Raw genomic sequence first — 26345 nt, forward strand, 5'->3', positions numbered from 1 at the left:
GAAGAGCATATAAATTAACAGATTGGTCATAGGGTGGCCAAAGAGCTGTTTCATATCACGGAGCCCACACTGAAAGCTCCGCTCATATTGGACTGTTGGCTGATGGCGTGGTAGGTACACACCCAATAATATTGCTTGGGTCCAATGTAATTCCCAATAGCTCGTTGACAGGAGCTCAGACCAGGAGGAAATGATTCCCTTCTCCTCCGAACCTTCTTCTGTCCTCGAGATGAAACAACTTAACCAAGAGTGGCTGCAGTGGATAGTTAACTCCTCTTGCTTTATCAGAAGAAGTACCTCGCTAAGGAGCGGAGTCTTTACCTGATTGAGTCACGTGAGACACGGTGTCGCACTAGAAGCAATAGTTTAATCTATTCCACATGGTATTGTCTCATTCGAGTCATTCTCCCCTTTGCTTTCTATTTGACTAGATATCCGTGTCTAATCCACTCAATCCAGCGACCGGCAGTGTTGCCAAGTTCGGGGGTCTTTTGTCAACGGCCTCGATTCCAAGAGCAGAGAATGGGTCCGCTTTGATAGGAAAAGTTAACGGCTCATACCCAGCTATGATTGCGATGGATACAGTGTCTGGTCCAGGCATCTTCATTTCGAACCTCTCGGAAGCGCCCAGACACCGGCTATGGGACGCTAATTCTATCTCAAGACCATGGCCAAAGCCGGCCGGGTGTGGTCTATGTATAACACGCTAGAGCAAAGGTGACCTGACCATCCTCACGGAGTCAGAGCTCTCAGTGAGCTAACGATGGAGTACGGAGTAATAGTCTGAGTCTTTCATTATTTCCATGTGTTATCTATTATTAACACAATGCCATTCAGAAAGAGTATGTGCTAGCGACACGTTTACCGGCCCATCCAACCTCCATCGACACAGACCACTTCCCCTGAAACATAGTTGCTTGCTTCACTCGCCAAGAACACAATAACACCCTTAAAATCATCCGGCTTCCCCCATCGGCCGGCTGGGATTCTAGCCATGATGCCAGCGTTCCGATTGGCATCATTGATCAGGGCGACGTTCATGTCCGTGTCAATGTACCCAGGGGCAATGGCGTTCACATTGATACCCTTGCTGGCCCACTCGTTGGACAGGGCCTTGGTTAATTGTGCAATGCCGCCTTTCGAAGCTGCATATGCCGGAACGGTGATGCCACCCTGGAACGAAAGAAGCGATGCAACGTTGATGATGGAACCACGGCGGCCGGAAGGAAAGTCGGACGCATCCCGAGCCAGTAGGTAGGCTCCAAATTCGCGGCACAGGGTAAACACCGAGGTCAAGTTTACTTCAATAACCTAAGGAAATTCGTAGCCGCAATCAGCTTCTGAAGAATTAAGAACCAGGGGATGGCCTGACACACCTCGTCCCAATCCTCGTCAGGAAACTTCTCACTAGGGTGTCTCCTTTGAATGCCAGCACAGTTGAGGAGAATCTCGGGCTTCAGTCCTTGGCTTGTGACTGCTGGAATGATACTCTTGACCTCCTCTCGTTTCGACAACTCTGCCACGTGAATCCAAGCTTTTCGACCGACTCGGTTGACAATTTCATCGCGTGTTTGTGTGTTTGATTCGTCTCTCTACATGATAGCGATCAGTACTCCTTGCCACATGTAGTGCAGCCCTCGCCGCGCTAAAAGCAAAGTTAAGTCTAGTGCTCGTACCTGGATCAGTACAATATCCGCACCAGCTTCAGCAAGGGCAATAGCCATAGCCTGACCGATACCCCTCGTCCCGCCGGTCACAATCGCGGTCTTTCCGCTTAGAGAAAATAGTGAAAGAACAGTTGCCGACATTTCGATAATTGCAGTGGCTTAATGTAAGAATATTGGTTGACTGGTGTTTTCGGTCCTTGTAAATCGATATTTTGATCAGATAATGCTGGAGATCGATGCGCTGATATGTTCTTTTGTTGTCAATGCATGCACCTATGGAACTAGTTCGACGAAGGTCCTGGGAAATGCGGTCGACAGCAACCGCTTATTTCGGAAAAGAATCCTTATGAGACTTCACCATCGCGACCTGATGACACTTCATGACCATAAATATCACCCTGTTGCGTTACTCATTCCTGTCCCCCCACATGCGGAGGCCATCCCACTTGTTGCCTGAAAGGGATACAGCCGTTGCCGTTAGTCACTGTTGGTCCTCCGTCGGCTATTGAGACTGCCCTAAACAGCTAGATACTGGGCACGTGGCTTGTATTGTTACTGTAAGATGACAATACCTGAATCCGGGGTGTAATCGCCTGCGAACAATGCAACAAAGTCACTGTGCACGCTTTTGATGGAGCCTCAAAATCAGGGAAGCCTCATTGTCTCATACTCTCACGTGTGTGAGGATACGGGCAGGATCAGTAGAGAAGACATTGGTTACCACAATATCCTTTTGGCGAATAATGAGCTTCAACCGTGCAGAATGGACGAGCACTCAATCTCCGCAACAAATTCTCGACGAACGACTCGTAGGCAGATATCTGCCAGAGCCACTATAGTCATAAGACCCTGATGCCTTCACAAGTCTGTTTGATGATGTCTGACATTCCCCAAAATGCTATGTCATGTCTTTACCAAAGGCCATTGAGTCGGAGAACGCTCCCATGGTACAGAGTACATAGGGCCTGGTATTACCCTTTCATACAACGGACCCCAAACTCAGGTAGGTTCACAACATTTGGTAATGAAGTTGCCGCTCGCAACCTGCACCGTATGGGGACCACGAATCATCTTCCCCAGATTTCATTTCGCCCTTCAAATACATCAACATCATTCGTGAATAGGTGCTCAAAGGACGCAGGGATTCTGCTCCTGTTTTATCATCAGAGTTATCGAAGTCTAAAGTCCATATTGTGGGTCAAGGCGCTCGTGCATTGACGGCCAGACCTTCCAGGATAATATGGGCAGTTGAGTTGCGTCCTGGAAACATGAACCTTTGCTGCATTTTCATCCAATGTGTATTTGTCTGTCGACATTTTGAAGGTACATCACGCTCAGGTCCAAAGACGACCGTCTCTTTCATCATCTCGAACCAGTCCGTTGAACCGCATTTACCTCACTAATGGACGCGTTCGAATACCCAGTTTCGCCAGCACCACGTCAATGATGAGAAAAATATGGCCCATGTGCTACTGTTACCAAAATTTAGCACTCTGAGTTGAATCTGTGGCCTTTACAGCAATGGAACCGGACGAACAGTCTCCGCAGCTGGCAGACACCTCAGGGTCGAGACGTAAATCTCGCTCTGACTCTTCAGCGAAGCGCGTATCAAGAGCCTGTTTGCACTGCCGACAGCGTAAATCCAAGTGTGATTTGTATGTTCCCCGCCTTCACATGTCATCAATCAGGAGCTTTCGTCTGTTTCTCATCCTCTGTTGCACTGCGCTAACAACTGAACAGGGACAGCTGTGGCAGTCCTGGGGTACCCCCATGTCAGCGGTGTATTCGAGACAACCGCGAATGTGTCCTTGGGGGTTCAAACCGAGGGGGACGCCGTATTCGCAAAAACAAGATGAAAAATTTCACCCCCGGCACTGAAATGCCCACGAGAATAGAACCGCTGATGGACGCGACCAGCCCATCCACCACAGATAGCCGTCCGAATGCATCTACTTCATACTCCAACCCGGTTGTATTTGTGCAGCCGAACCCTCCAGCGACAGTTGCCGTTTCGGAGGATGACGAAGATACGGCTTCCATCGGTTCTGTACCGCGAAATCCGTCAGACGCCTGGCAATGCCTGACAGGCATAGCGAAAAGAGGCGCCGATGACTTGAGTTCGGAACCCCACACCGAATCTGCGCGTCCTGGCCCAAACGGGTTCCCACCATTCTCGGCATTTCAGAACGGCGCCGCTACGGATTTCCCCCCGACCAGTGGTATCAGAGCCTACAGACTGGTGCAGACGAGGGCGCTGGATCCAGGAACAGTGTGGCAGCTTGTGGCTCGTTATGCCGAGAATTTCCATCCCTATCTTCCCCTGGTGCCGCGAAAATACTTTAATCGCAATGCGCTTGACGATTTCGCCACTAATGAGAAACACTTGCTAACGGCGGTGCTGACCATCGCGTCCAAAGACCTGGTTGAACGGCCGGAGATCCACGAATACTGCTCCAAGTACATGCATGAGCTCATCTCTGGCATTGCTGCTGGTGCCGATTGCGATGTGGAGGCCGTCGAGGCGTTACTCCTCCTCGCCGAGTGGGAACCCCAGGGTCTTCGGCCACGGATCGAGCGGGTTGGGCGTGGCGAGGAGGACCGGGCCGCCTGGATGCATGTCGGGCTTGCTTTGCGGTCGGGCTATTTCCTCGGCTTGGACCGCACGTCTTTCCGGGGTGATGCGTCAGGGGATACAGAAACAGAAGCCCGCAGGCGACTGGCGTGGACCTGCTGCTATATCTCCGACCGGCTGATTTCCGTCCGGATTGGGCGGGCTTTCTGGTCGCGAGGTCCAGGACCAATGACGGGTCTTGTCAGCCAGGACTTCCCTTCATTACAACCTGTCAAGAGCGATGAAGAAGATTATGCAAAGATTTTCCAAGCGACACTGGATCTTACACAACTCTATAACAACGTTCACGATGTACTCTACTCCGGGATGCGGACCAGCAATCAAATGATGCTCATGGGCGACTACGTGAAATACGTGGACGATTTCCGCCTGGCGATTCTCCGCTGGAAGTCCCGCTGGGGCTCGCTTTCCTGTAGGGCATGACCCCATATGCTTACGCTGTCAGCCACTTACGCATTTGCAGGTTCCACACCGATGCGAGCCACCATGCAGTTGTCGTACGAGTATCTGAGACTCTATACGAACGCATTTGCATTTCAAGCTGCCATCTCCCAGTCACTTGTCTCAAAACATAAAAACAACAATCAGTCTCAAAGGGAGCATTTGCGCGCAACCTTCAACAATGTGGCATCAATGCAGGATGCGCGCTTCATTTACGAGTCTGTCGATGCGGCGAAGGCGTACCTGACCATTCTTGTTGACGAAGTGCATCCGGAAAAGCACTTGCATTTTATGCCTTTGAGGTTTTATCTGTATGGAATCTATGCAGCGGTCTTCTTATATAAGGTGAGTCGGTCGTTTAAAATGATTCGAGTATGAACTGACCTTCAGCAGGCACGTTCGTTCGGTGTTATGCTGAACTCCGAGGAGATGAAGGTGCGAGAACTGGTCTCTCGCACCACCGAAGTCCTGAAGCGAGCAAGTGCCGGGCCTGATGATATCGGGGCTCGCTATGCGCGGCTGTTGGAGCTATTGTGGCAGTCTAAACCTGCGCCTGCCCTTTCCCCTACGGCAACCCACCGAAGCAGCGATCTCTTGGTGCAGAATACTCTCAATCGCCTGCCGGAGCAGAGTCATCAGGTACATTTCAGTCCAGCCAATGACTTTTCTTGGTTAGACCTTGAAGCTGTCGGAGACTTTGTGTCTGGAGACCAGATCCCAGGAACGGGTACTCTAGCATTTGATGCATTCCAACAGGAGCCTGATTTGTATCAATCAGGACAGGACCGTTCTCAGCCATGGCAGATGTCACCCTGGGTCGGTGACATGGCCGGCAACCTTTTGTTTTAAAAGCATGCTTCGGGAGCGCGTTTCTCCTTACTTAACATACTTCGTACCGGTCCAGACTTGAGAGCGGCAGATTCAGTCTCAAGGTTTTTGGCGTGGGTTGCATACTCTACTGCAAATCCTTTTCCGAGTGATACTAGGCCACCTCCGAGCCATTGTTACCCCCACACTGTTGATGCGGGGCTGCGGGGCAACCATACGCTCTCCCTCGGAGGTTGCTCCGAGGAAGCAAACAGTTGCTAAGTGGATACCCGAGGGACGGAGCATTTGATCATCGTCTTCTTCCCCGAAGTATCAAAGGGTTGTTCTATAGTCTGGTTCTTGTTCTCAACGGTGCGGACCATATTGTCACACTATTACTATTTACCAATGGCACAGTTGAATGATGTTCGCGGCAGATTGGCCCTCATCACAGGGGCATCTGGAGGGTGAGTTCTCTCTATTCACTTGTAACTGTTCTGGTGCTGACGCTTGTACTAGGATTGGAGCAGCATGTGCTCGTCAACTGGCCCAGAAGGGAGTCCATCTCGCCTTGACTTACTCCACTAACCTCGAGGCAATGAATATGCTCGTAAAAGAGCTTAGATCCAGTCAACCGGCAGCAGATGGCGCCGATGCACTTCGCATTTCGATCCACCAGGTTGACGTTGCATCTGCCGACCAGATCCAAACCATGTTCGCACAGATTGACAAGGAGCACGGACAGCGACCGGACATTCTTGTCTCCAACGCAGGCTACGGCAAGCGCATCCCACAGGTCTGGGATATCTCACTGGAAGAATTCGACTATACCATCAACGTGAATCTGCGGGCCTCTTTCATCCTGGTGAAGGGGGTTGTCGACCATATGAGGGAGCAGCGCTGGGGTCGGATCGTCTTTATGTCGTCAATCGCTGGGTATGGCGGTGGAATCAACGGATGCCGTAAGTGCATGAACCTTTATCCTCGGCCAGAGGCATGAATAGTTAGCTGACGCTTATCAAATAGATTACGCCGCTTCAAAAGGCGGGATGACTGGCATGATGAAGAATCTCGCGACTCGCCTGGCTGAATATAATATCAGCGTCAATGACGTGGCGCCGGCCATGATCGGCGACACTGGCATGATTCCCAGCGCGCAAGCCATCCCGGAGGTTGCCGCAGGGATTCCGCTTGGTCGACTGGGTACCCCTGAAGAAGTGGCTAATGTTGTGAGCATGCTCGTAACGACGGGCTACATGACCGGCCAGAGTCTGTTGCTGGCGGGTGGATTAAAATAAATGCACTTGTGAATACTTATAAATATGTCAGGAAATAGATCACGTAAGACCATGTCATAAACTTCTGTACAACACATATAACGTGTAGGGGTACGCTTGCTCTTCAGTCCACCAGTATCGAGCCCTCAATATGCCAACAGGGTATATACATTGCAGACGTACACAAACAAATCAAAATCTAGCTCTCAATGACGACCTTGACCACCGGCCTGCCAGTCTCATCCACTCCCTTCCCCGCCAGCGCAAACGCCCGACTCCCATCCTCAAGTCTGACGCGATGCGTAACAACCTGCTTCTCGACATGGTCAAGCTTCCCACTAGCCATCAACTCAATTGCAGCCGGGTACGCATGGCCATCATACCGGAACGTGCCGATGATATCCACCTCCCGGAGCGCCGCCGCACTCACCGGAAGCGTCTGAATCGGATTCCCCATCCCGATCTGCACGAGCACGGCGCCAGGGCTGGCAGCGTAGATCCCCGCCTGCACGCACGCCGGCACGCCGGTACACTCGTACACGCGCACAAACCCTGACGCAACCCCATTCGCCTCTTTCAGCGCCGCTGCGGTCCGCTGCGCATTCTGCATGGCGTACGCGGCATGCTCTGCGGCAGAGGCGTCCGGCGCAGGGGGTGGGTTGGCGGCATTGCCGCCCTTGGGGAGGAGATGGGTCTTCAGGCCTAGGTTGAGGGATTTTGCGATCTCGAGACGGGCGGGGTCGATGTCCGCGATGACGATGGAGGTGAAGGGCTGGGAGGTGGCTAGTGCAGCGGCGAGGAGGAGGCCGATGGCTCCTGCGCCGAAGATCAGCGCGGCGGTCTGGTCGCCCTGTTCGGTGGCCAGATCCACTTCGGCGGGGGTGGGCGGGTGCGAGCGGCGGATGGCGTGCAGGCAGACAGCGAGGGGCTCGACGAGGGCGCCGCCGGCGTAGGAGACACTCTCAGGAAGCTTGTGGCAGAGATCGGCGGGGTGGTTGGTGAGTTCCATGAGGGTGCCGTCGAGATGGGGGAAGAGCTTAGCGCTGCTGCGGAACTTCATGTCCGGGCAGATGTTGTAGCGGCCAGTGCGGCAGAGGGTGCAGGTACGGCAAGGGAGGCCGACCTCGAGGGCGACGCGGTCGCCGACCTGCAGGGTTGTCACGTCTGGTCCGACAGCTGTGACGGTGCCGGAGGATTCGTGGCCCAGGCACATCGGCTCGCGCACGACGAAGTCGCCATTGCGGCCGTGGTTGTAGTAGTGAAGGTCTGAGCCGCAGAGACCGGTTGCGCGGATGGCAACTTGGACTTCGGAGCCGGTGGGAGGAGAGATGGGTCGTGATTCCTGATGCTGTTATTATCGAGCTGTGGTTATACCTTTATATTGATACATACCAGGCGGAGATCTTTGGCTCCATGGAGGACGAGTGCTGTTGTGGTGGTTGTGGTGGTCATGGTGCTTGTTGAACTATCCTTGTCGACAGAATCAAGGAGTACCTTGAGAGAGGAAAGCTTTTATTCACATTGCTCATGGTAGAAGAACTATTATGGATGATTCTGAAGCCTCATCAGTCATTCCATTTCCTCTTCCCCTCGTCGGCCATTGAACAACGTGGGGTCGTATCGGATTTGCTCCGCAGCGGGAATTGAAATGCTTTTCAATAGCCGACAGTCTAGATTACCAACATAACATGGTGTATTTAAGAACAATGCAGTCAGGAGTGTCTAACTTGAAAACATTTTTCTGTATTCAGCGACTTGTAGGTATTTGCCTCGGTCTACTTGGGTTTATCTGAACGTTAGCCAGATTATTCCTCACTTCTTCTGCACCTGGCACCCGCTGTATCGTAGTTTGTATTGATGTATTGAGGTATCAACCCCGTGTAATAACATACTGTAATACTGGAAACCCCCACGCAAAGTGGAGGAACTCCGGAAAATGATAACCAAGATGAAGTCAAGAAACAATATCGATAAAACAAGATCAGGATCCAGATACAAGTCAGGTGAATCCTCTCAATTAGCTCTTGATATCTCCTATCCTTCTTTTCTTCTCATCATCTCAATTGCTTTGTCTCTCCCTACGCTCTGTTCTTGAACATCGGATTCTTCTTACACCGCGATAAGAGCTCTCACCCCGCTCTCCAACTCCGACATCATGCCTTCGGCTCTACTCATTGGTGCCATCACCCACGCGCGCAAGGAGTGGAAAGATCTCTCGTCCATTCTGACTCTAAAGGTGAGCTCGCGATTGTGGTCTGGTGGAGTGTCGACTCTAATGTAGTGTTGAAGGAATTTCCCGAAGGCACCAGAGACGAGTTCATCCGGAATTGCAAAGACGGCCAGTACGATGATGTGGTAGTGATTTACCGATCCAATGCGTCTACCAAGGTGAGCGTGGCAGTGGAACGCGGCGATAAATGTCTAGTTACTGACTGAGTTCAGTTCACCGGTCCATTCGACGCAGAGTTGCTCTCTGTCCTTCCCAAGTCATTAAAGTATATCTGCCACAATGGGGCTGGCTATGACAACATTGACATCCCGGCCTGTTCAGAGAAGGGTGCGATCATCTATGGCCTTCTCATACAGAAACCAGAAAAGCTGATAAAGCACAGGAATTGCCGTCTCCAGTACCCCAGTCGCCGTGAACCACGCAACTGCTGACGTAGGCATCTTCCTGATGATTGGCGCTTTGCGCCAGGCTTATATCCCCTTATCTGCTCTCCGCGCCGGTTAGTAATTCGCCTATCAATCCTACGAAACTCGAGAAATTGACAACGTCCGTAGGTCAATGGCAGGGAAAGACTACGCTCGGGCATGACCCTCAGGGCAAGGTGCTTGGTATTCTCGGGATGGGAGGAATCGGAAGGGTAAGCCTTGTACTTTCAAGTCACAGGATCCGGCAGCTGATTGCGTTGCAATAGGAAATGGCCAATCGTGCACGAGCTTTCGGCATGAAGATACAATACCACAACAGATCGAGACTCTCGCCAGAGCTTGAGGGAGATGCGCAGTATGTCTCGTTTGATGAGTTGCTGGCGAACGCGGATGTCCTCAGCTTGAATCTCGCTCTCAATGCCAAAACTCGCCATATCATTGGCGAGAAGGAGTTCCAGAAGATGAAAGACGGTGTGGTCATTGTGAACACGGCTCGTGGCGCTTTAATTGACGAAAAAGCTCTGGTGGCCGCTTTGGATTCCGGGAAGGTAAGCTCCATCCTAGCCTACTTCCTTGAGTTATGGGTAGTAACGGAATGCGACAGGTCATGTCGGCTGGTTTGGATGTGTATGAGAACGAGCCGGAGATCGAACCTGGACTTGTAAATAACCCCCGCGTGATGCTACTACCGCACATTGGAACCGCGACCTATGAGACCCAGAAAGAAATGGAGCTGTTGGTCTTGAACAACTTGCGCTCGGCGGTGGAGAAGGGCGAGATGATCACATTGGTGCCGGAGCAGAAGGATATCTTCAAGGGGCAGAACGGAAAGTAATTGACGATTCAATAGACCTTATTTTTTTTTCTAGATAGAGCAATGCACATTTCATAGACCAATACTTCCCTGCCAATAGCCATAATGACGTTGAATGAGTGAGAGACAGACACCTAACAAACAAGGTATGAAGCAACTTCTGATGTTCTTATCTGCCGGGCGGTGAGTAATTTGACTACCGGACTGGGCCTAGTGTTAGGGCTCGCTTAGGGCGTGCGGGCGCCAAGAGCGAAAAGCGCACTACAATGAGCGAGCTTCGCGATCTCAAGATTCCAGCGGCCGACCAAAGCAAAGCGACAAAACTTCTCATCCGACATCGAGGACCACCCCGCTCGGCAACCGCATCAAGATGGTGAGTGTTTTTGACATTATTCAAGACGACGGAAACGATGGCGAAGGATTGGGTCGAATAGGGGAAAAAAAGGCAGACGGCAAGAGTTAGGAAATACGCTCTCAGAACGTTTCCTGTTGCACCGGCGATGTTCGACTTTTACCTGCGTGGGTTCTGGCTGTGGCCTCTTCATGAAAGAAGAAATTTCGACAGTTTGAATCATACCAACGCCATCGTTTCCGCTCTGTTATATGCGTCGTGGAGGAATTAGGAATTGGACATGGTTTTCGCTGATGTTGGGTCTTTGTTTGCATCAGGTCCGTTACGCTGCTCAGGACATTCCGGCCGCAAAGAGCGCCCGCGCCCGGGGCTCTTACCTGCGTGTCAGCTTCAAGAACACCCGTGAGACCGCTCAGGCCATCAACGGCATGAAGCTGCAGCGCGCCCTTGCCTTCCTCGAGAACGTCAAGAACAAGACCGAGGTCGTTCCCTTCCGGCGGTACGCTGGCAGCATTGGTCGCACTGCTCAGGGTGAGTATCGGCAATTTCTTATCTCTTGAATTGGAGATATCCATGGGGGTATTTGGGATTGTCTTTGTAAATTTTTGCAAAGACGTGGCGGGAATGCGTTGTGCATGGAACGCGGATTGATGACTATTGGGGGAACATATTGAAGTCAGATGCTGACTATATTACAGGCAAGCAGTGGGGTGTCAGCAAGGCTCGCTGGCCCGTCAAGTCCGCTCAGTTCCTCCTCGACCTCCTGAAGAACGCTGAGGCCAACGCCGACACCAAGGGTCTCGACACCGGCAACCTCATTGTCAAGCACATCCAGGTCAACCAGGCTCCCAAGGGCCGGAGACGCACCTACCGTGCTCACGGTCGTGTATGTTGACCTACGTTTCACCGCTGGAAGTCAAGTCAACCCAAGAGACTAACTGGGAGTCTAGATCAACCCCTACATGACCAACCCCTGCCACATCGAGCTCATCCTTACCGAGGGTGAGGAGACCGTCCAGAAGGCTCCCCAGGTTGTCAAGAAGGAGGGTGCTCACCTCAGCTCCCGCCAGCGTGGTGCTCAGATCCGCCGTGCCCTCATCGAGGCATAAACGGGCTGTAGATGTCGGGGGGTTAGGGTAGTCGGAAAATGAATGGGAAGCCGGAGTTTGCTGTTGTACGGAACAAATACCTGGTCACGGAAAGGAATGCAAAAGAATTTCCATTATTCTATCTTCTGAATAAAACGAAAAAAATTCGAAACCAAACGGGCGATGAGCATGAGACAAAAGACATAGGCTAGGGGCATCTCGTGGAGGGTCCATCAGCATTTGACCTTTGACAGGTCTGATTCCTTTGTGGTTCTGTCTTCGTCCGACCGTTTCGCGGCTGGGATTGAGTGACTGAGGTTCTTGTCCGGCAATCGGTTGATGATCGGTTTCTTGTCTTGGTACAACCAGCCCCAAACCTTCTCTCATATATTTTGAGATAATGTCGAGCGTTATTTCATGAACGGGATACGGATTCATCTTTTCCTTGATACCTACCAAATCTTGATGTTTCGAGACTACTCGGACCCAGGCCATTAGACTCGACAGTTGTAACAACATGCAGCTTTCGCTTATCTCTTGTAGTCTGTAGTGCAATTTGAACTTAAAACGTGTCGCCAGCCATAGTGCTTGACCAAAGGAAGGCGACATTCGTCAGCTTCTGCAGCATATTCGTTGATGCCTTGAGAAGCCAAGTGTGGCGGTGCTGCTTTGCTCGTCTTTTCCCACCGGACCATGGCATTCAATGCGGAGCTTGAAGTGGTTCAACAAATGACTCGTCGCGTGCTGATGGAGTAAGACTCTTTAATTCCAATATGCATACGTACCAAGTGTATCCGTACTCGGTTGCATCACCTGCTCAGACGACAGCGTGGAGAGAATAACTCCCTTGCGACCGATGGACCGATGACTGATATTGAATAATACTCATCAATCAGATAACGGAAAGCTGGCTTGCGTGTCCTCGATGCACATTGCCACTGCCACGGGCCTACTTAACCATAATATCCAGGCTATGGTTTGTGGCTCGTGGCTATAATTATGGTTATGGTTCTGATTATGCCCCTGGCACATCAGGGATTTTTGTTGTTTCTGCCTTCCGTGCACAGGTACTGCCTAAAACTTCTGCGTGCTTAAGCTACTCCGTACTTTGTCCCTAGTCGGGGTTGTCAGCTGCACTGGTGTTTATCTAGCCGATCTGTCTACTTTTCATCTCCTGTTGACTCACCATTATATTCTGCGAGGAGTCCTTGTTGTATATCTCGTTCTCAAGTGTTCTGTATAATGAAGCGCATATTTGGTTCTCTCAGCAAGCGCTCGAGTGAGTCCCCATCCGCCCCATGTATGGACCGGTCCCTTGTTTACCCCAAGACGCTCATTAGAAATAGGCCCATCGCTCAACAGCCCTTCGGAGTATCCGGATGACTCGCCCGAGGGAACGATTCTGAAAGCAGTGGTACGTGCGACCTTCGGAACTATCATCCAAGTGACGTCGATTTATTGAATCATCGTTAATGCGACCACTGGGGGTTACAGAAAGATTTCTGCGAGAGCGGGGGACAGCAAGACAACCAAGTACGTCGACTCCTTTGGCTCACCAACTGCGCCGTCATTGCAATACATCGCTAATATCCTGGTCGCATAGCAAGGAAACGAATTCGTTTACCTGCCCGCCATAGTCGAAAGCGCAGAGTCCAGCCCCAATGCCGCCAGAGAGGCTGCTCAGCGGCTTCGCAAATACCTGTCCGATCCAGCCTCAACGCCAGCCCAGATCCAGTACAATGCGATCATGCTAATGCGCATACTCATCGACAATCCGGGCCACACGTTCACACGCAACATCGATGCCACATTCGTCGCTACGATAAAGGATCTCCTGCGTGATGGGTGGGACCTCAACGTGCAACACTTCCTCCGGGAAACGCTGGGTGCCATCGAGTCGCAGCGACAGTGGGACGAGGATCTAGCGCCGCTGATGCAGATGTGGAAGAAGGAGAAGAGTAAGCTGAGCAGACAGAACAGTGGGGTACGCTTGTCAAATCATGGTAAAGTAGCGAAATACATTGCTAAAAGTTCGCGGTTTGGGCAGAGCACCTGGAGATCCTCACGGTCGCAGCACCAACAGCAGCAGCAGCAGGCATACCCATACATGCAGAGCTCTGCCCAACCTGCCTCGACATTACCACCACCAGATGAACTCGCTGCTCGCGTGACGGAAGCCAAAACGTCGGCCAAGTTACTCTTGCAGTTCGTTCAGTCGACGCCGCCTACAGAGTTCAACGGAAACGAGCTCATCAAGGAATTCTGTACTCGTTGCCAGACGGCATCCCGCGCCATACAGAACTATATACACTCGACGAATCCCGCACCGGACGAGAACACGCTTCAGACCTTAATCGAGACGAACGATGAGCTGTCGGTCGCGTTGTCCAAGTACCAGCATGCGTTCCTCAGCGCCCGCAAAGCAACTGGCAACTCGGGGAGTCAGTCACCCACTCCGTCGAACGGAGCCGCTGACACTGGGACCAATCGTCCACTCCCTGTGGCCCCAGTGCCGCAGCGACAAGGGCAAAGCGCCTCGCCCTCGGTCTTCTCGCCACCATCGCCGCCGCCGCGGCAGCAACAGCAACAGCAGCAGCAGAGCACTGCAACGGTGGCTCCCTTGTCAGCGACGTCTTCGGCCGCAGCTCCGGTGGGTAATAATGCGGCTCGGTACGAGTACCGGTCGGAGGATTTCCAAGTACCGAATCCATTTGCGGATGACTACAGCACAACCACCACAGAGAATCAACAACAGGCAGGATCATACCAGCGCCCTACGCAGCACACTCTTTGAGATCGTGGTGATTTACTTCAGGGCTCGGTGGCTTGTTTCAAGTAACGGCAATCTCAGAAGATTGGGCGTTCTTGAGCCAGTTTTCTTTTCGGTGCAATCTAGCTGCTTTCATTATGATGGATACAATTGATGCGATACCACCTTTGCGGATCATGAGCATTGGATATTCCCCCTGCGTTTTGATTACATGTGGCATTACACCTCCCCCCTTTTGCGTGTGATATAATTTGTGGATTCATCGATCCAGGATTGAGGAATTGTGAAGATAAAATCATCATGAATTGTGGAGTCTGCTGTACGGGCTTGATGCCTGTTTTGACGTTTAAAGAGTACATAAGTTATCCAGTGGGTCGCCGTTGTGAGCGCATGTGAAGGCGTCCAGCAAATAGATTGATGTTTACAACGCTACGACTCGATGAACCTCCCACGGACATTACTCCGTACAGCAGGGCAAAGTGCGGTCCAAATTTCGCCTAGGGAAGTGGGCCGATTCGCTATTGAGGGTTGGATGTCGCACGATATGAGGTTGGTCTCCCATGGGGCTGCAGTGTTAATGAAGATGAAACTCGCAAAGTGCCAAGCATCCCGGAGCTGCTCCTAAGCAAATCCACCGCCGTCTCCCTTTGTTTCATGCCAATTTATCCAAAACCACTTCGGCGCTTCGGCCGGTTTAGACCTTTTCCATGCACAGTGTGTCGGTTGGTTGCGTCCCGATGCCCTTGACTCGTTTCCAGCAGCTCAGGAGACAGCTAACGGCTAAGCTAGTGCCAACCCTGAGCTATGTCCAGCTCCTCGACCGACACAGATCACAAGCGCTCTTTTCCGGTGGAGCAAGCCGATGCAACTGGTCAAATTTCGGGATGAAGTTTGTCCCTGAATCCCTGTTTGGAGTCTAGAGCCGTGTCTCAGAATAGACTTCGCTCCGGGAGCTCGTCCTGTCGTTCGCTGTATATAGAGTTGGTCGGGCTGCCTTGCTCTCTGCTTCTCTCTTCTCCCTCTCTCCCAGCACGCAGCCTTGTTTCCTTCCACATTCTTTCTTCTGAGATTGCTCGGTCTGTGACCATTCCATTCTTTCTCGTCCTTTTGCTTCAGTCTAAGACTCTCCTTGATCGATCCCCGTTCGGTATACTGGTATACCCGTTCCATTCTCTCAACTTTGTACTTTCCACATTTCGAAACCTCGACCACCCATAACCAACAACAATGAAGCAAACCGGCACTCTCGTCGCCCTCGCCGGCCTGGTCTCCATGGTCCACGGTCACGGTTTTGTCACCTCTCCCAAGCCCCGTATGCCCGGCCCGGCTATGAAGGCTGCCTGCGGTAACCAGGTGGAGATCAACCAGCAGTCCGACAACTACGGCAACATCCAGGGTGAGCTTCAGGTAGCCAAGGGCCAGAGCGACTACAACGCCGACGAGTGTAACATCTGGCTCTGCAAGGGTTACAAGTTTGACGACAACAAGGACAACGTCTACTCCTACACCGCCGGCCAGACCGTCGACTTCGTGGTTGACATCCGTGCGCCTCACACCGGTGTGGCCAACGTCTCCGTCGTTGACACCGCTACCAACACGGTGATTGGCAATACCCTCAAGTCCTGGACCGACTACGCCTCGACCGCCACCGGTGTCTCCCAGGATGAGACCAACTTCAGCATCACCATCCCCGACAACCTGGGCAGCAAGTGCTCCGAGCCCGGTGCTTGTGTCCTCCAATGGTACTGGTTCGCCGAGTCGATCGACCAGACCTACGAGTCCTGCATTGACTTCACTGTTGGCGGCTCCGGCTCCGGCTCCGGCTCTGGCTCCGGCGCTGGCTCCAGCTCCAGCGCTGGTTCTGGCTCTTCGATTCCGACCGCTACTCCCAGCGTTGCTGTTACCACTCCCAGCACCGGAAACAACGTGATCTCCACGCCTACCACTATGGTCACCAGCGTGAGACCGACTGCCACCTCGGCCGCTGGCACCGGTAATGGCGCTGGTTCCTCCACATCTTTCCCCACCAGCGGCACTGCTGAGGAGCAGCTCAGCTACATTGCTTCTGTTCTGAAGAGCCTGCTGCAGTATATTGCTTAGGAATAGAGCGCCGGTGTATCAATGGGCGGATAAGATCTGTGTAACTAGTGATAGAAAGTCGAATTACCCGTCTGAATAAGTCTGCCGCACTAGGGAAAAAGGCATAATGCACAAGTATACAGAGTCGTGCTGGTCACTTCGGACATACAGTACAAGTATGTACAGTACAGTATCTGTTGATCAGATAAGATAAACTCAGCCACTGCCAAGATGGGATTTTTCCCGTTTCGGGAACCCCGGATAACCCTCTCACTTTTTCCTACCATCAATGATTTAAAACCCAACCCATGCATCCCATCCCATCCCACCTCCCACCCTTCTTGCCATCCATTCTTAGTTGGTTTCCTCCGTATAATCAACTCCTTCATCATGGAGGACAGTCACTTTCGACACAGCATCTCTCACCACCCTTCACCCTTCAACCCACACACTCTACACTCGCACATCCCCCGCGACCGAGCCTCGTCGGCTTTGTCCTTGAACGCAGCCACCAGCACAGCTCTTGATCCCTCGGAGCAGACACAACCACACACCTCTCAGCACCGCACGAGCCCAAGCAGTGATGAAGAAGGCCAGGCGCCGCCCCGGTATACGCCGGAAAACGATCCCTTCCAGCTCGCCTCGAAGCTGAAAACCGCCGAGGAGATTCGCCAGATCCAGCCGGTAGCCAACACCTCTCGCAAACGGGATGCCTCCTCCTCGTCCACCACGGCCGCAGGAATCAAACTCCGCAGCCGCAATGCCATATCCAACACCATGGCCTCGCGCCAACTGCAGGGCTTCTACAAGACGCAGAACGAGAACATCGAGCGCATGCTCAAACCCGTCGAGGAACACGTCCGCGCCGCGCGCGAGCTCAACAGCAACAATGCCCTCCGCTACCGCATCGCCGTCTACGGCTCCTTCGCCGCCAACGTCATCCTCTCCGTCCTCCAGCTCTACGCCGCCATCTCCTCGGGTTCCCTCTCGCTCTTCACCACCATGGCCGACGCCATCTTCGACCCCTGCTCCAACCTCACCCTCCTCCTCTGCAACAAGGCCGTCAACCGCGTCGACCCCCGCAAGTTCCCCGCCGGGAAAGCCCGCATTGAAACAGCAGGCAACATCTGCTTCTGCTTCCTCATGACCGCCGTCTCCTTCATCCTCATCGCCTTCTCCATCCGCGACCTGGTCGAGGGTTCCGACGCCGCGACGGGCTCCTTCTTCCTCCCTTCTGTCATCGCCGTCGTCGTCGCCTTCTGCACGAAATTCACCCTCTTCTTGTATTGCTGGGCCCTCCGCAACCAGGTCTCCCAGATCCGAATCCTCTGGGAAGACCACCGCAACGACCTCCTCATCAACGGCTTCGGTATCCTCACCTCCGTCGGCGGCAGTAAACTGCGCTGGTGGATCGACCCCATGGGCGCTATTATCCTTTCGGTGCTTATCAGCGTCCTCTGGCTGCATACCGCCTACCATGAGTTCCAGCTGCTCATCGGTGTCACCGCCGATACCAAGATGCAGCAGCTCATCACTTATATCTGTATGTTTCTTCCATTGTCTGGATAGGGAAGTGAAAAATGAGAGAGAGGCTAATTGATCTCCCAGCTATGACTCATTCCCCCTACATCACCGCCATCGATACCGTTCGCGCGTACACCTCCGGCCCCCGGCTGCTTGTCGAGGTTGACATCGTCATGGACCCCGAGGAGTCCCTGCGTGCGACCCATGACGTCGCCGAGGAGCTGCAGATGAAGCTCGAGTCGTTGCCTGATGTGGAGCGGGCTTATGTCCATGTCGACTATGAGACGACTCACAAGCCGGAGCATTTCTTGAAGAAGGAACTCTGATCGCAGCCTCCTGTCGGCTTGCATCTCATTTCGCTATGCTATCGCTGTCATGGGATATTTGTACGGGTTATGAAGTCTGTTCACTGCTTCATATTGGGAATCAATGTATTGGTCTAAGGTGTATCCACATGTCATATCTATCTGCATCCCACCACTGGCCTCTAGATACTTGCAACCCTGGCTCGCCAGAGCCAGCAACATGCGGGATGTCTTGTGAAATAAACCGTAAGGAAAACAAAGAACAAGAAAGAAAGCCATGACCATCATCAGCTGCACGCAACAGTCAAACAAATTGCTCACGATTGTTCAAAGAGAGCAATAGTAGAGCAAAAGTTACTCTCGTTCTCGTCCTGTGGCACAATCCCCGCGCCGTTGGACGACGTGATCATGTTGACGCTGGCCTTGGTGCTTAGTCCGTACAAATGGACATTCGAGCAGTCCACCTCCACCATGTTTTCCTGGCACGACTCGGTATCCAAGCATGTCTGGCCATAGTTCTCGAAGAAGCTGTACAGACCCGCCCCGTACACGAACAGATCTGAGGTGTTCATGACGCGCAGACCCCAGGCCTTGCGGCACGAGGCGGTTGTGCAGTGGGAGAAGGTAGGATCGTTCCATGTGGTCTGGGGCGTGAAGGGTGTCAGTGCGTCTGGGTTGGACTGGTAGTATGGCGTCTCGGTCTGGATCAAGGCCATGAACACGTTTTGGGCGTTCGCAACCTGGTAGTTGTACAGCTGGTGGTGTTCCGAGGCCGTGCCATACAACCAGACGGGTCCATTGCTCTCTATCAGGACACCACGACCGTTGTAGATGTTGATCTGGTTGTGGTCCGCCAGATCGAGCTCGTGGTCCGCCGTCCAGAACCAAGCGTTCTCGATGTAGGCGCTTGCCTGCTCTGTAAGATGCAGCAACATGAACGCGCCGATGCACTGCGGGTTGGGGGTTGTGGTCATCTTGGGCGTCTTGGAGCACTTGTCGCTCTGCAATTCCGTGCCCGCGGAGCCGCCAATGCGGAAGTGCACATCCCACATACCCACAGATCCCTGGCTGGCTTCGGCAACATTCCATTCCATCAGGATTGCCCCAGGTGCCGGGCCCTTGGTCTGGATGGCGAGGTCGGTGATCTCCACAGAGCCCTTTTCGCCGGGCTGACCAATCTGAAGTAGGGGAATTGGGTTCTTTTCGTCGGCAAATTTCTCGCCGTGAGCCATGAGAAGGGGCCAGACCTCACCGGTGATTTTGATGTTCTTGGGCACTTTGATAGTGTCGGTGATGATGTAGGCACCGTGATCAAAGTAGACGATCTGGTCTTCCGTCACGCTATTCAGCACTTTTTGGATGGCGGCGGTGTCATCGGTCTGGCCATCACCCTTGGCACCGGCCGACTTGACGCTCACAAAGGACGAAGCGGCGTATTCCGCGTACTGCGGCTTGGATCGCTCAAACACCTTCGGGCCATTCAATAACGAGCTTGGCTTGGTCGCTTGAGACATGACGGTCTGAACACGGGTCTTGGTGATTGCCTTGCTCGCGCATGCAGCGGCACTGTGGGACACGGCTATCGAAGCGGCCGTGGCCGAGGAGGCGGAGGCCTGCGCAGTGGGAATATTTGGCTTGGTGCTCGTGGTCTGGGGAGCATTTGGAACGACGACAGGCGTCTCTCCAGTGGAGCCGCCACCAGATGGAGCTGCTGGAGGCTTTCCGGCCGCGACAGTTTCCGCAGGTGGGGCAGGCATGTTTCCACTCGATGGCCCTTGAGAGCTGATGGTCGAACCAGAACTAAAACCAGGCTTGGAAAGGCCACCAGACAGAGTGGGGTACACCACAGGGGTAGTCTTGGCTGCACTGGGCTGGCCTGCTACCTGAGTCGACTCGTAAGCATCTGCATTCGATTGGCGAGCCTCTGTCGACGCTGCCGCAGTTGCTGTTCTTGCCGGGGCGGACTCTAGGGTCTCACTGTGCTGCGCAGGGCAAGCAAGGACGGTCTCGACCACCGTCTCTGTCACCACGCGAACCTTGCCCTGAGTGGCCCGCTTGTTGAGAGAGTTTGCTGGACTGTAGGTGTTACCCTGAATCCAGCTAGCCACAACAGATCCGCCTTTGAGGATGGTGTTCCCACTGATACCGGCCACGGCCACATTGGAGCCGGTAAAATCGACATTCTCAAGGATCAACACCCCGCCGCCCACGGGAATACTGTCCTGCGTGAACGCGGTGACAACGCCCGTGGGAGTGTTGGTTACCGAGCTGTCGAGCAGAAGAACGGAGCCAACTGTCTGATTCTGAGGCGCGTTGGACATATTGAGACCGACCTGGCAGTTGTTGATGGAGATGGACTTGAAGGTCCAGGCCCAGTTCCAGTTCATGAAAACAGCCGTGTTGCAGTCGTTGAAGCTCAGGTTGCGGGTGGTGAACTGCTGGTTGCCAACGAACATGCCGTAGTTGCCGCCATTGAAGGTCAGGTCGGACATGAAACCACCGGAGCCGTTGTCCATGAAGATACCTTGCTGCTTGTTGGCGTCGCCGCCTCCCCTGATCATCTCGAAGCGGATGTTCTGCAAGCTGGTTGCCTGACCGACTTGCCAGTGGATACCAGCACCGCTGTTCATAGGCATGGCCCTGAGGTCGATGACAAGGTTGCGAATGGCGCGGAAGAAGTTGTTCTGGTTGGTGTACCAATTGGAGCCGTCATTCTCGTACGGGTCGGCGTCAATCACCGCCATGCCTGTAAAGTCGGCGGATGCTTTGATCACAGGAAGATCAACGGCATCACCGACTATCTGAGTGTAGTAATACTGGATGATGGGCTTCGAGACAACGTATGTACCGGGAGGAAAGTAAACCAGAGCGGGAGTGGTGGTGGAGGAATCGCATCCTTTTCCGCACCGATTCCCGGAAGATATGGCCTGGTTGATCGCCGCAGTATCATCGGTTACTCCGTCACCTACATTCTCGGTTAGGAAAATACTCTGGTCTCGGTAGAAGGAGACTTACCCTTTGCGCCAAAGTCCTTCACATTGCGGTAAACCTGATAACCCGAGCTCTGGCCGAAAGCCACGGCGCCTTGACGCTTAATATTAGCCACCCAGAAGCTCGACGCAGTATCTCGAGCTAAATTTCCATGCACATCAAGAGATTCCGGGGTAGGAACTGCATTGACTAGGCCCAGGAAGAGCAGTATCTGCGTCAGCAAGAGCACGATGGGAGTGCGAAGAAAAGCCATCTTCAACTGACTGCCTGCGATATGATCACTGAGCCAGCAATGATCGATGCAGGTAGCAAACAATTTTGGTTCAGTAACCAGTACTGAGAGTCTTCTCACGCCTTGTTCTTTGGCGCGTAGAACAGAAACGAATGGAGGGCGTATCAAGGAAAGGAGTGAGACAGCAAGGGAATATCAAAGAATGAAGGGACTCCAGTACAGATAAAAAAGGAAGGAGAGACAAACACAGCACCACACCACCCGAAGTGAAGAAAAGGAGAGAAGACAGGCAACAGAAGAGAAAGGAGACCGGTGAGAGAGACGAAGAAGCGTTAATAATCCGATAGGAAGAGGGACTAGATCAGGATAATTCCTCAGGCCAAACAACAATGAAGCCTGAGGGAAATCTAAGTATAGCGATTGTCACTCCTCAAACAAATACCGTGACGATACACCATTAAAAACCAATACAAGTCATGAAACGAGGCAGCACACCCTGTATTGTTTTGGAATTACCTCTTATAGTTGAGGTGTGAATAACAGCCAATCAGCAGTGGTCATTGGGCAGAAACCCACTGTCGGCAGCCAATCAGACTCCAAACCGGTGGCTTTGCTGGGCCAGCGTGAAACACTCACACGGGCGGATGAAACGCTTCAAGCAGCAGAAGTCGGTGATGGACTGAATGATAAACCCTTTTGAGGATAGTCCTCCTGATCTATAGATATTAGCGCTCATTGAATCAAATTACAGGAAGAATAAGCCTTGACGGCTCTGTTCCATGATCGGGAAATTGATGATACTAACCTCGTATTAGGTACCTTAGCGATTCGAATGAGTTGCAAGGAAGTGAATGTAGTCTGAAAGGAGAGGTCTCGACTCGCGAGAAAGGGGGCAGGGAGTTAGGTACTTGCAAGCACGAGAGGCAGAGGAGGAAGAAGAAGAACACTCCTAGACCAAAACTTTAGATCTGTCCAGTAGCCTATATACCGTGCGCAAATTCTAGGGCCTAGACAACATGCCTCGAAATTGTCCAGGGCGACACGTCCTACATACTACTGGCTACGCATAAACCGAAGACTCAAATTCCTTTTAACCCAGTTCTGGACTTCTGTCTCACTTGCCCATGCGGCAGCCCTCGCAACGGTCTTGGCCTGGGATCGTTAGGCCGACAGCTCCTGAGATAGAAGCGCGTGGACATTCCATGCTCGACATAATTCCTGTTTTGTCGCTGAGGACTCAGCGATCTGCCCGATGATTCGTGTACCTGGCATCGGCATGGAGAATGACAAGAATCCTCACATAGCAGTCGAGGCCAATGGCGCGTGCGGTGCGGTCTCGACGCGCAGATGAACGGCCCAGAGATCCACTTGGTCGTCAGGAGGATCAACTAGGTAGGTACTTGACTCGGCATTCTTGACGCGGGGCCGGCACGTAGTTACGTCGTCGCTTGAGTCATGGTTTCTAATAGTCAGCAAGAAGGAAACTTTAATCACGCTATCATGGTTGAGTCGGTTCCTTCACAGTCCCGCTGCCTGCGTAAGAAATATCTGCACTGTATATGCGAAGGAAACACGGACTACGGGCTACGCAGTGGGTCCACGATGTTTATCCAGGCCAGGGGCAATGGCTGCCGTGCTGCCTTGGCAACTCTGCAACGATCGATATAGGAATAGTGAGAGAATTGCTATATGCGAGCAGCGAAACCTGCATACTCCCTAAATAGTAGTCACTAATACAAAACTGGATCAAGGACGGATGCGAACTCCATCGTATCCAAGAGGCCGACTCCTTCGAAATCCTGAAACAAGGACACGTCTAGATCATCAACGAAATCTACAGCAGAGGATTCAGTTGTCGTCACCACTTCGGGAGCGAGAATTTCGTCCATGATGCGAGAAAAGACTCGAGTCGCTCGGCTGAAAAATGCATTGTTGGCGGTGTCTGGCCCGGCCATTGACTCGAGATGCGAGATAAAGACGCTGAGGTGCCGAACGAGAATGCCTCGAGGATAGAGGCTCGGTAACTGGCTTGTACTGGCGTGCATTTGGAGCGCTCTGAGCAAAACACTCGCGCTGGGAAAACCGTAGAGGAGAAGCTGCAACTGGTTAGTCGCGTCTTTCGTGCAAGGCAGTACCTTGGGGATTTAAATCGCTTACTGTCCAGATAAAGTCGCGATGGATATCAACAGCCCATTCCTGTTGTCTGCCAAAGGTCAAGACCGTCGAGAGGATGGTCGAACTGACGTCGACTAACGCAGCACTATATCCTGTGCTGTTGAGAGCCAACAGCCGCTGCACTAGAAACTCATTGTAGAGAAACGCCAGGTACGAGACAATGAGCATGACCTTGACACTGATTGGTTGATGAGCGTTCCAGCAGTCCTCTGTATAGTGAAGATGACTAGGTACCGAATCTCAGGCCTGGCGGCTACGGCGGGAGACGTCTCTTTGTTTCGTCATTAACCTTCAGCTTCAGATTTTCAGGTCATGGGGAATCAAGCTCACCTCAATTGCTCTTCTCGGTTCTCGCTGGGCTTTGTCAGGGACAACTCCAGGATTTCCTCCCGGAACGTGCTGATGAGGAAGCGCACGCGGATCCAGGCTGAACGCTGGTAGACAGCATGACAACTCCACCCTTCCGCCGTCACCGATCTTTGCGCAAGCTCTCTACTCCCAGTGAGAGCCTCATCACTGATATCAAGAGGTAGACGGCAATTGGAATGCCTCCGCGAGATCCGGGGCGGTCGACCCAAGAAGGTCACAATGCTCTTGTCCAATTGATAGACAGCGGCGAATAGCCTGCGTCTGGACTCCAGGAGAAAGTCCGGAAGATCAATGCGTTCATCCGAGTCCTGGTGCAAACCAAGCTCGAAAATGCATGTCGCGAGTTCGCCTAGCCGATGCCACGTCACCGAGCCTTTCAACTTGTCAGACTTCTGCCTTCAAGATTGACAAGTACAACTCACTCGAGTGGCCGAGAACCAGCGTGGACAGGAGAAGGTTTTCATGGAGTAGCCAGAGCGTAAGGTCATTCACAGGCGATAGATATCTGCACGTTTCAAGTGCGGTGTCACTTGCCGCGAGCATCCTGCGCGCAAAACGTGAGGACAGGAGCTTATTCTTTGGTTCCCCCAATCCGAATTGACTCGCTCGACCTGCCAGAGCATAAACCACGCCAAGTATCTCCAAACGCAGGCATGACCCTGTGTAGAGCCTGTGGAAGTGCGCTCCGTCCACCGTAGGTGGGGCATTAAATTTCTGCCCGGTGTTGTCAAGGACCGTTTCAACCAACGCCGGAATTTCTGCCTCTCCTTGATCCAACAGGTACGCATGGTAGGTATCCTGCATCTGGGAGAGTGCATTCAGGATGAAAGGTGCTGCAATCACAGCAGCCTGACTGACGCCATAGAATTCCAGTATCAGTTGCTTGAGAGCAGGGAATACTACGAGATGGCCGACGACCTCGCTAGCTCTCTTCGCCCACCACGCTGGAACAGACGATGCCGCAGAACTTTCATCAGCAGCAGTAACTAGCTCATTCGCACCGTCTCCTTCGCCCAGAACAGAAACAAAACTGGTCGGTCCCAAGTATCCCGCTGACAACAAGTGGTCTGACCTCGAACCTGAAGACGACAAAGCCTCGGGTGACCCACGGAGTTCGGCTGGGGACGTTGTAGAAGCGTGTTGACCCACAATAAACCCCCGACTCCGCCTCGTAGCCCGTGTCAAGGGCGCAGGATGATAAAAGCATTGACTAGTGCTGCCGCGCCGCAGGCAGCGGGAACAGGCAGGATGGCCATGATCACACCGGACTTTGTCTTTGCGGCATGGCTCGCAGGAGGCGGGCTTTCCATTCCGGCGGCGTGAGGCCCTGGAAGGGTCAATATATAGTTCTTGTACTTAAACGACTCACATAACAGCAGGCGTCTACTTCCCTGCTCGAGTGCTTTGGCTCGAGAGAGGTCGGATATTTCCTCGGGATCCCTAAATGACGCATTGTACCAACTCGAGGGTTGTAGCTCAGCAGTGAATTCGGCGTTCGGTGTTGGGAGAGTATTCCCTGTCAACACTACTACGTACGCCCGCATCGCAGTGATTTAGTCATGTGACTATTCTTCAATACTTATACATCAGGTGATCTACGAGGTTCCATTATAGGGTTTAGGGTTAGTCAAGCTGAAGGTACCCAATCCAGAAACACAAAAGATTTCCGCTTGTAATTCCCTTTCCCGGGATGTTTCCTACTGTGACTAGCCAGCTCTCCTGTGTTCTGCTGTGTTCTGTTCACCATCCAACTTCAAATCATCGAAGTCTCAAGTCTCAATAAGCTCTCAATTTCCGGGTACCTTGCTCGCATTGAAGTCTCACTACCTTTCAGTCTCCACTTCCTCTACAAGTTAGTATTCCGAGACTTAGTGGACCTAGCTTATTTCTGACCAATCTATCAAGCTGTGTGGGACACTGCAGCTCCGCAAGTATCTGTAACTCCACCAATCACCATGGATCCTCTAGAGCCGCAGGAATCCCCTTCTGGAGACAAAACAGGTAAATCAGAGCTTGTTGTTCTGAGATCCGCGACACCGTCGGAAAGCAGTCCGTCGAAGCCCTTACCAGACGCCGAGGCCGTGCTTCTCCCTGAATGGCAGGGAAACCAGGATGTAGCATCGTGGTTTTTACAGTTTCGGAAGAGTTTGGAGAGGAATATTTATAG

The 26345-nt window shown here is 52.6% G+C and overlaps 11 protein-coding genes across 11 annotated transcripts; 7 read left to right on the top strand and 4 right to left on the bottom strand.

The window, feature by feature from the left end:
• Window positions 1-119: 119 nt before the first annotated feature.
• Window positions 120-2647, bottom strand: AFUA_1G14350 (putative 2-deoxy-D-gluconate 3-dehydrogenase). The gene is made up of 3 exons (XM_747712.2): window positions 1677-2647; window positions 1377-1592; window positions 120-1311 (listed from the first exon to the last, which is right to left on the bottom strand). Exons 1-3 carry the CDS (start codon window positions 1806-1808, stop codon window positions 862-864), a joined length of 798 nt encoding a protein of 265 aa, XP_752805.1. The 5' UTR covers window positions 1809-2647; the 3' UTR covers window positions 120-861.
• A 541-nt stretch (window positions 2648-3188) lies between these two features.
• AFUA_1G14360 (Zn(II)2Cys6 transcription factor) lies at window positions 3189-5589 on the top strand (the record flags this gene model as incomplete). The annotated part of the gene is made up of 4 exons (XM_747713.2): window positions 3189-3322; window positions 3408-4711; window positions 4763-5085; window positions 5134-5589. 4 exons carry the CDS (start codon window positions 3189-3191, stop codon window positions 5587-5589), a joined length of 2217 nt encoding a protein of 738 aa, XP_752806.2.
• A 366-nt stretch (window positions 5590-5955) lies between these two features.
• Window positions 5956-6845, top strand: AFUA_1G14380 (SDR family NAD(P)-dependent oxidoreductase; the record flags this gene model as incomplete). Its single annotated transcript, XM_747715.1, has 3 exons — window positions 5956-6014; window positions 6067-6509; window positions 6574-6845. 3 exons carry the CDS (start codon window positions 5956-5958, stop codon window positions 6843-6845), a joined length of 774 nt encoding a protein of 257 aa, XP_752808.1.
• Window positions 6846-7023: 178 nt separating this feature from the next.
• On the bottom strand, window positions 7024-8434 carry AFUA_1G14390 (NAD(P)-dependent alcohol dehydrogenase; the record flags this gene model as incomplete). The annotated part of the gene is made up of 2 exons (XM_747716.2): window positions 8217-8434; window positions 7024-8166 (listed from the first exon to the last, which is right to left on the bottom strand). Exons 1-2 carry the CDS (start codon window positions 8274-8276, stop codon window positions 7024-7026), a joined length of 1203 nt encoding a protein of 400 aa, XP_752809.1. The 5' UTR covers window positions 8277-8434.
• A 376-nt stretch (window positions 8435-8810) lies between these two features.
• AFUA_1G14400 (D-mandelate dehydrogenase-like dehydrogenase) lies at window positions 8811-10314 on the top strand (the record flags this gene model as incomplete). The annotated part of the gene is made up of 7 exons (XM_747717.2): window positions 8811-9060; window positions 9114-9212; window positions 9267-9381; window positions 9437-9553; window positions 9609-9691; window positions 9746-10027; window positions 10084-10314. The coding sequence occupies exons 1-7, from the start codon at window positions 8980-8982 to the stop codon at window positions 10312-10314; spliced, it is 1008 nt and encodes a 335-aa protein (XP_752810.1). The 5' UTR covers window positions 8811-8979.
• Window positions 10315-10645: 331 nt separating this feature from the next.
• rpl17 (60S ribosomal protein uL22) lies at window positions 10646-11754 on the top strand (the record flags this gene model as incomplete). Its single annotated transcript, XM_747718.2, has 3 exons — window positions 10646-11176; window positions 11344-11531; window positions 11596-11754. Exons 1-3 carry the CDS (start codon window positions 10897-10899, stop codon window positions 11752-11754), a joined length of 627 nt encoding a protein of 208 aa, XP_752811.2. The 5' UTR covers window positions 10646-10896.
• Window positions 11755-13480: 1726 nt separating this feature from the next.
• Window positions 13481-14527, top strand: AFUA_1G14420 (GAT domain-containing protein; the record flags this gene model as incomplete). Its single annotated transcript, XM_747719.1, has 1 exon — window positions 13481-14527. One exon carries the CDS (start codon window positions 13481-13483, stop codon window positions 14525-14527), a length of 1047 nt encoding a protein of 348 aa, XP_752812.1.
• Window positions 14528-15730: 1203 nt separating this feature from the next.
• On the top strand, window positions 15731-16603 carry AFUA_1G14430 (lytic polysaccharide monooxygenase; the record flags this gene model as incomplete). Its single annotated transcript, XM_747720.1, has 1 exon — window positions 15731-16603. The coding sequence occupies one exon, from the start codon at window positions 15731-15733 to the stop codon at window positions 16601-16603; it is 873 nt and encodes a 290-aa protein (XP_752813.1).
• A 210-nt stretch (window positions 16604-16813) lies between these two features.
• Window positions 16814-18432, top strand: AFUA_1G14440 (cation diffusion facilitator family transporter; the record flags this gene model as incomplete). The annotated part of the gene is made up of 2 exons (XM_747721.1): window positions 16814-18125; window positions 18191-18432. The coding sequence occupies 2 exons, from the start codon at window positions 16814-16816 to the stop codon at window positions 18430-18432; spliced, it is 1554 nt and encodes a 517-aa protein (XP_752814.1).
• Window positions 18433-18728: 296 nt separating this feature from the next.
• On the bottom strand, window positions 18729-22127 carry exgO (glycoside hydrolase family 55 protein; the record flags this gene model as incomplete). Its single annotated transcript, XM_077803966.1, has 2 exons — window positions 21427-22127; window positions 18729-21376 (listed from the first exon to the last, which is right to left on the bottom strand). Exons 1-2 carry the CDS (start codon window positions 21653-21655, stop codon window positions 18729-18731), a joined length of 2877 nt encoding a protein of 958 aa, XP_077660135.1. The 5' UTR covers window positions 21656-22127.
• Window positions 22128-23364: 1237 nt separating this feature from the next.
• On the bottom strand, window positions 23365-25722 carry AFUA_1G14460 (transcription factor domain-containing protein; the record flags this gene model as incomplete). The annotated part of the gene is made up of 5 exons (XM_747723.1): window positions 23365-23730; window positions 23792-24035; window positions 24140-24551; window positions 24601-25296; window positions 25443-25722. The coding sequence occupies 5 exons, from the start codon at window positions 25720-25722 to the stop codon at window positions 23365-23367; spliced, it is 1998 nt and encodes a 665-aa protein (XP_752816.1).
• Between the last annotated feature and the right edge of the window lie 623 nt (window positions 25723-26345).

This window comes from Aspergillus fumigatus, chromosome 1 (assembly GCF_000002655.1).
Source record: "Aspergillus fumigatus Af293 chromosome 1, whole genome shotgun sequence".
In the NCBI taxonomy this organism is placed as follows: domain Eukaryota; kingdom Fungi; phylum Ascomycota; class Eurotiomycetes; order Eurotiales; family Aspergillaceae; genus Aspergillus; species Aspergillus fumigatus.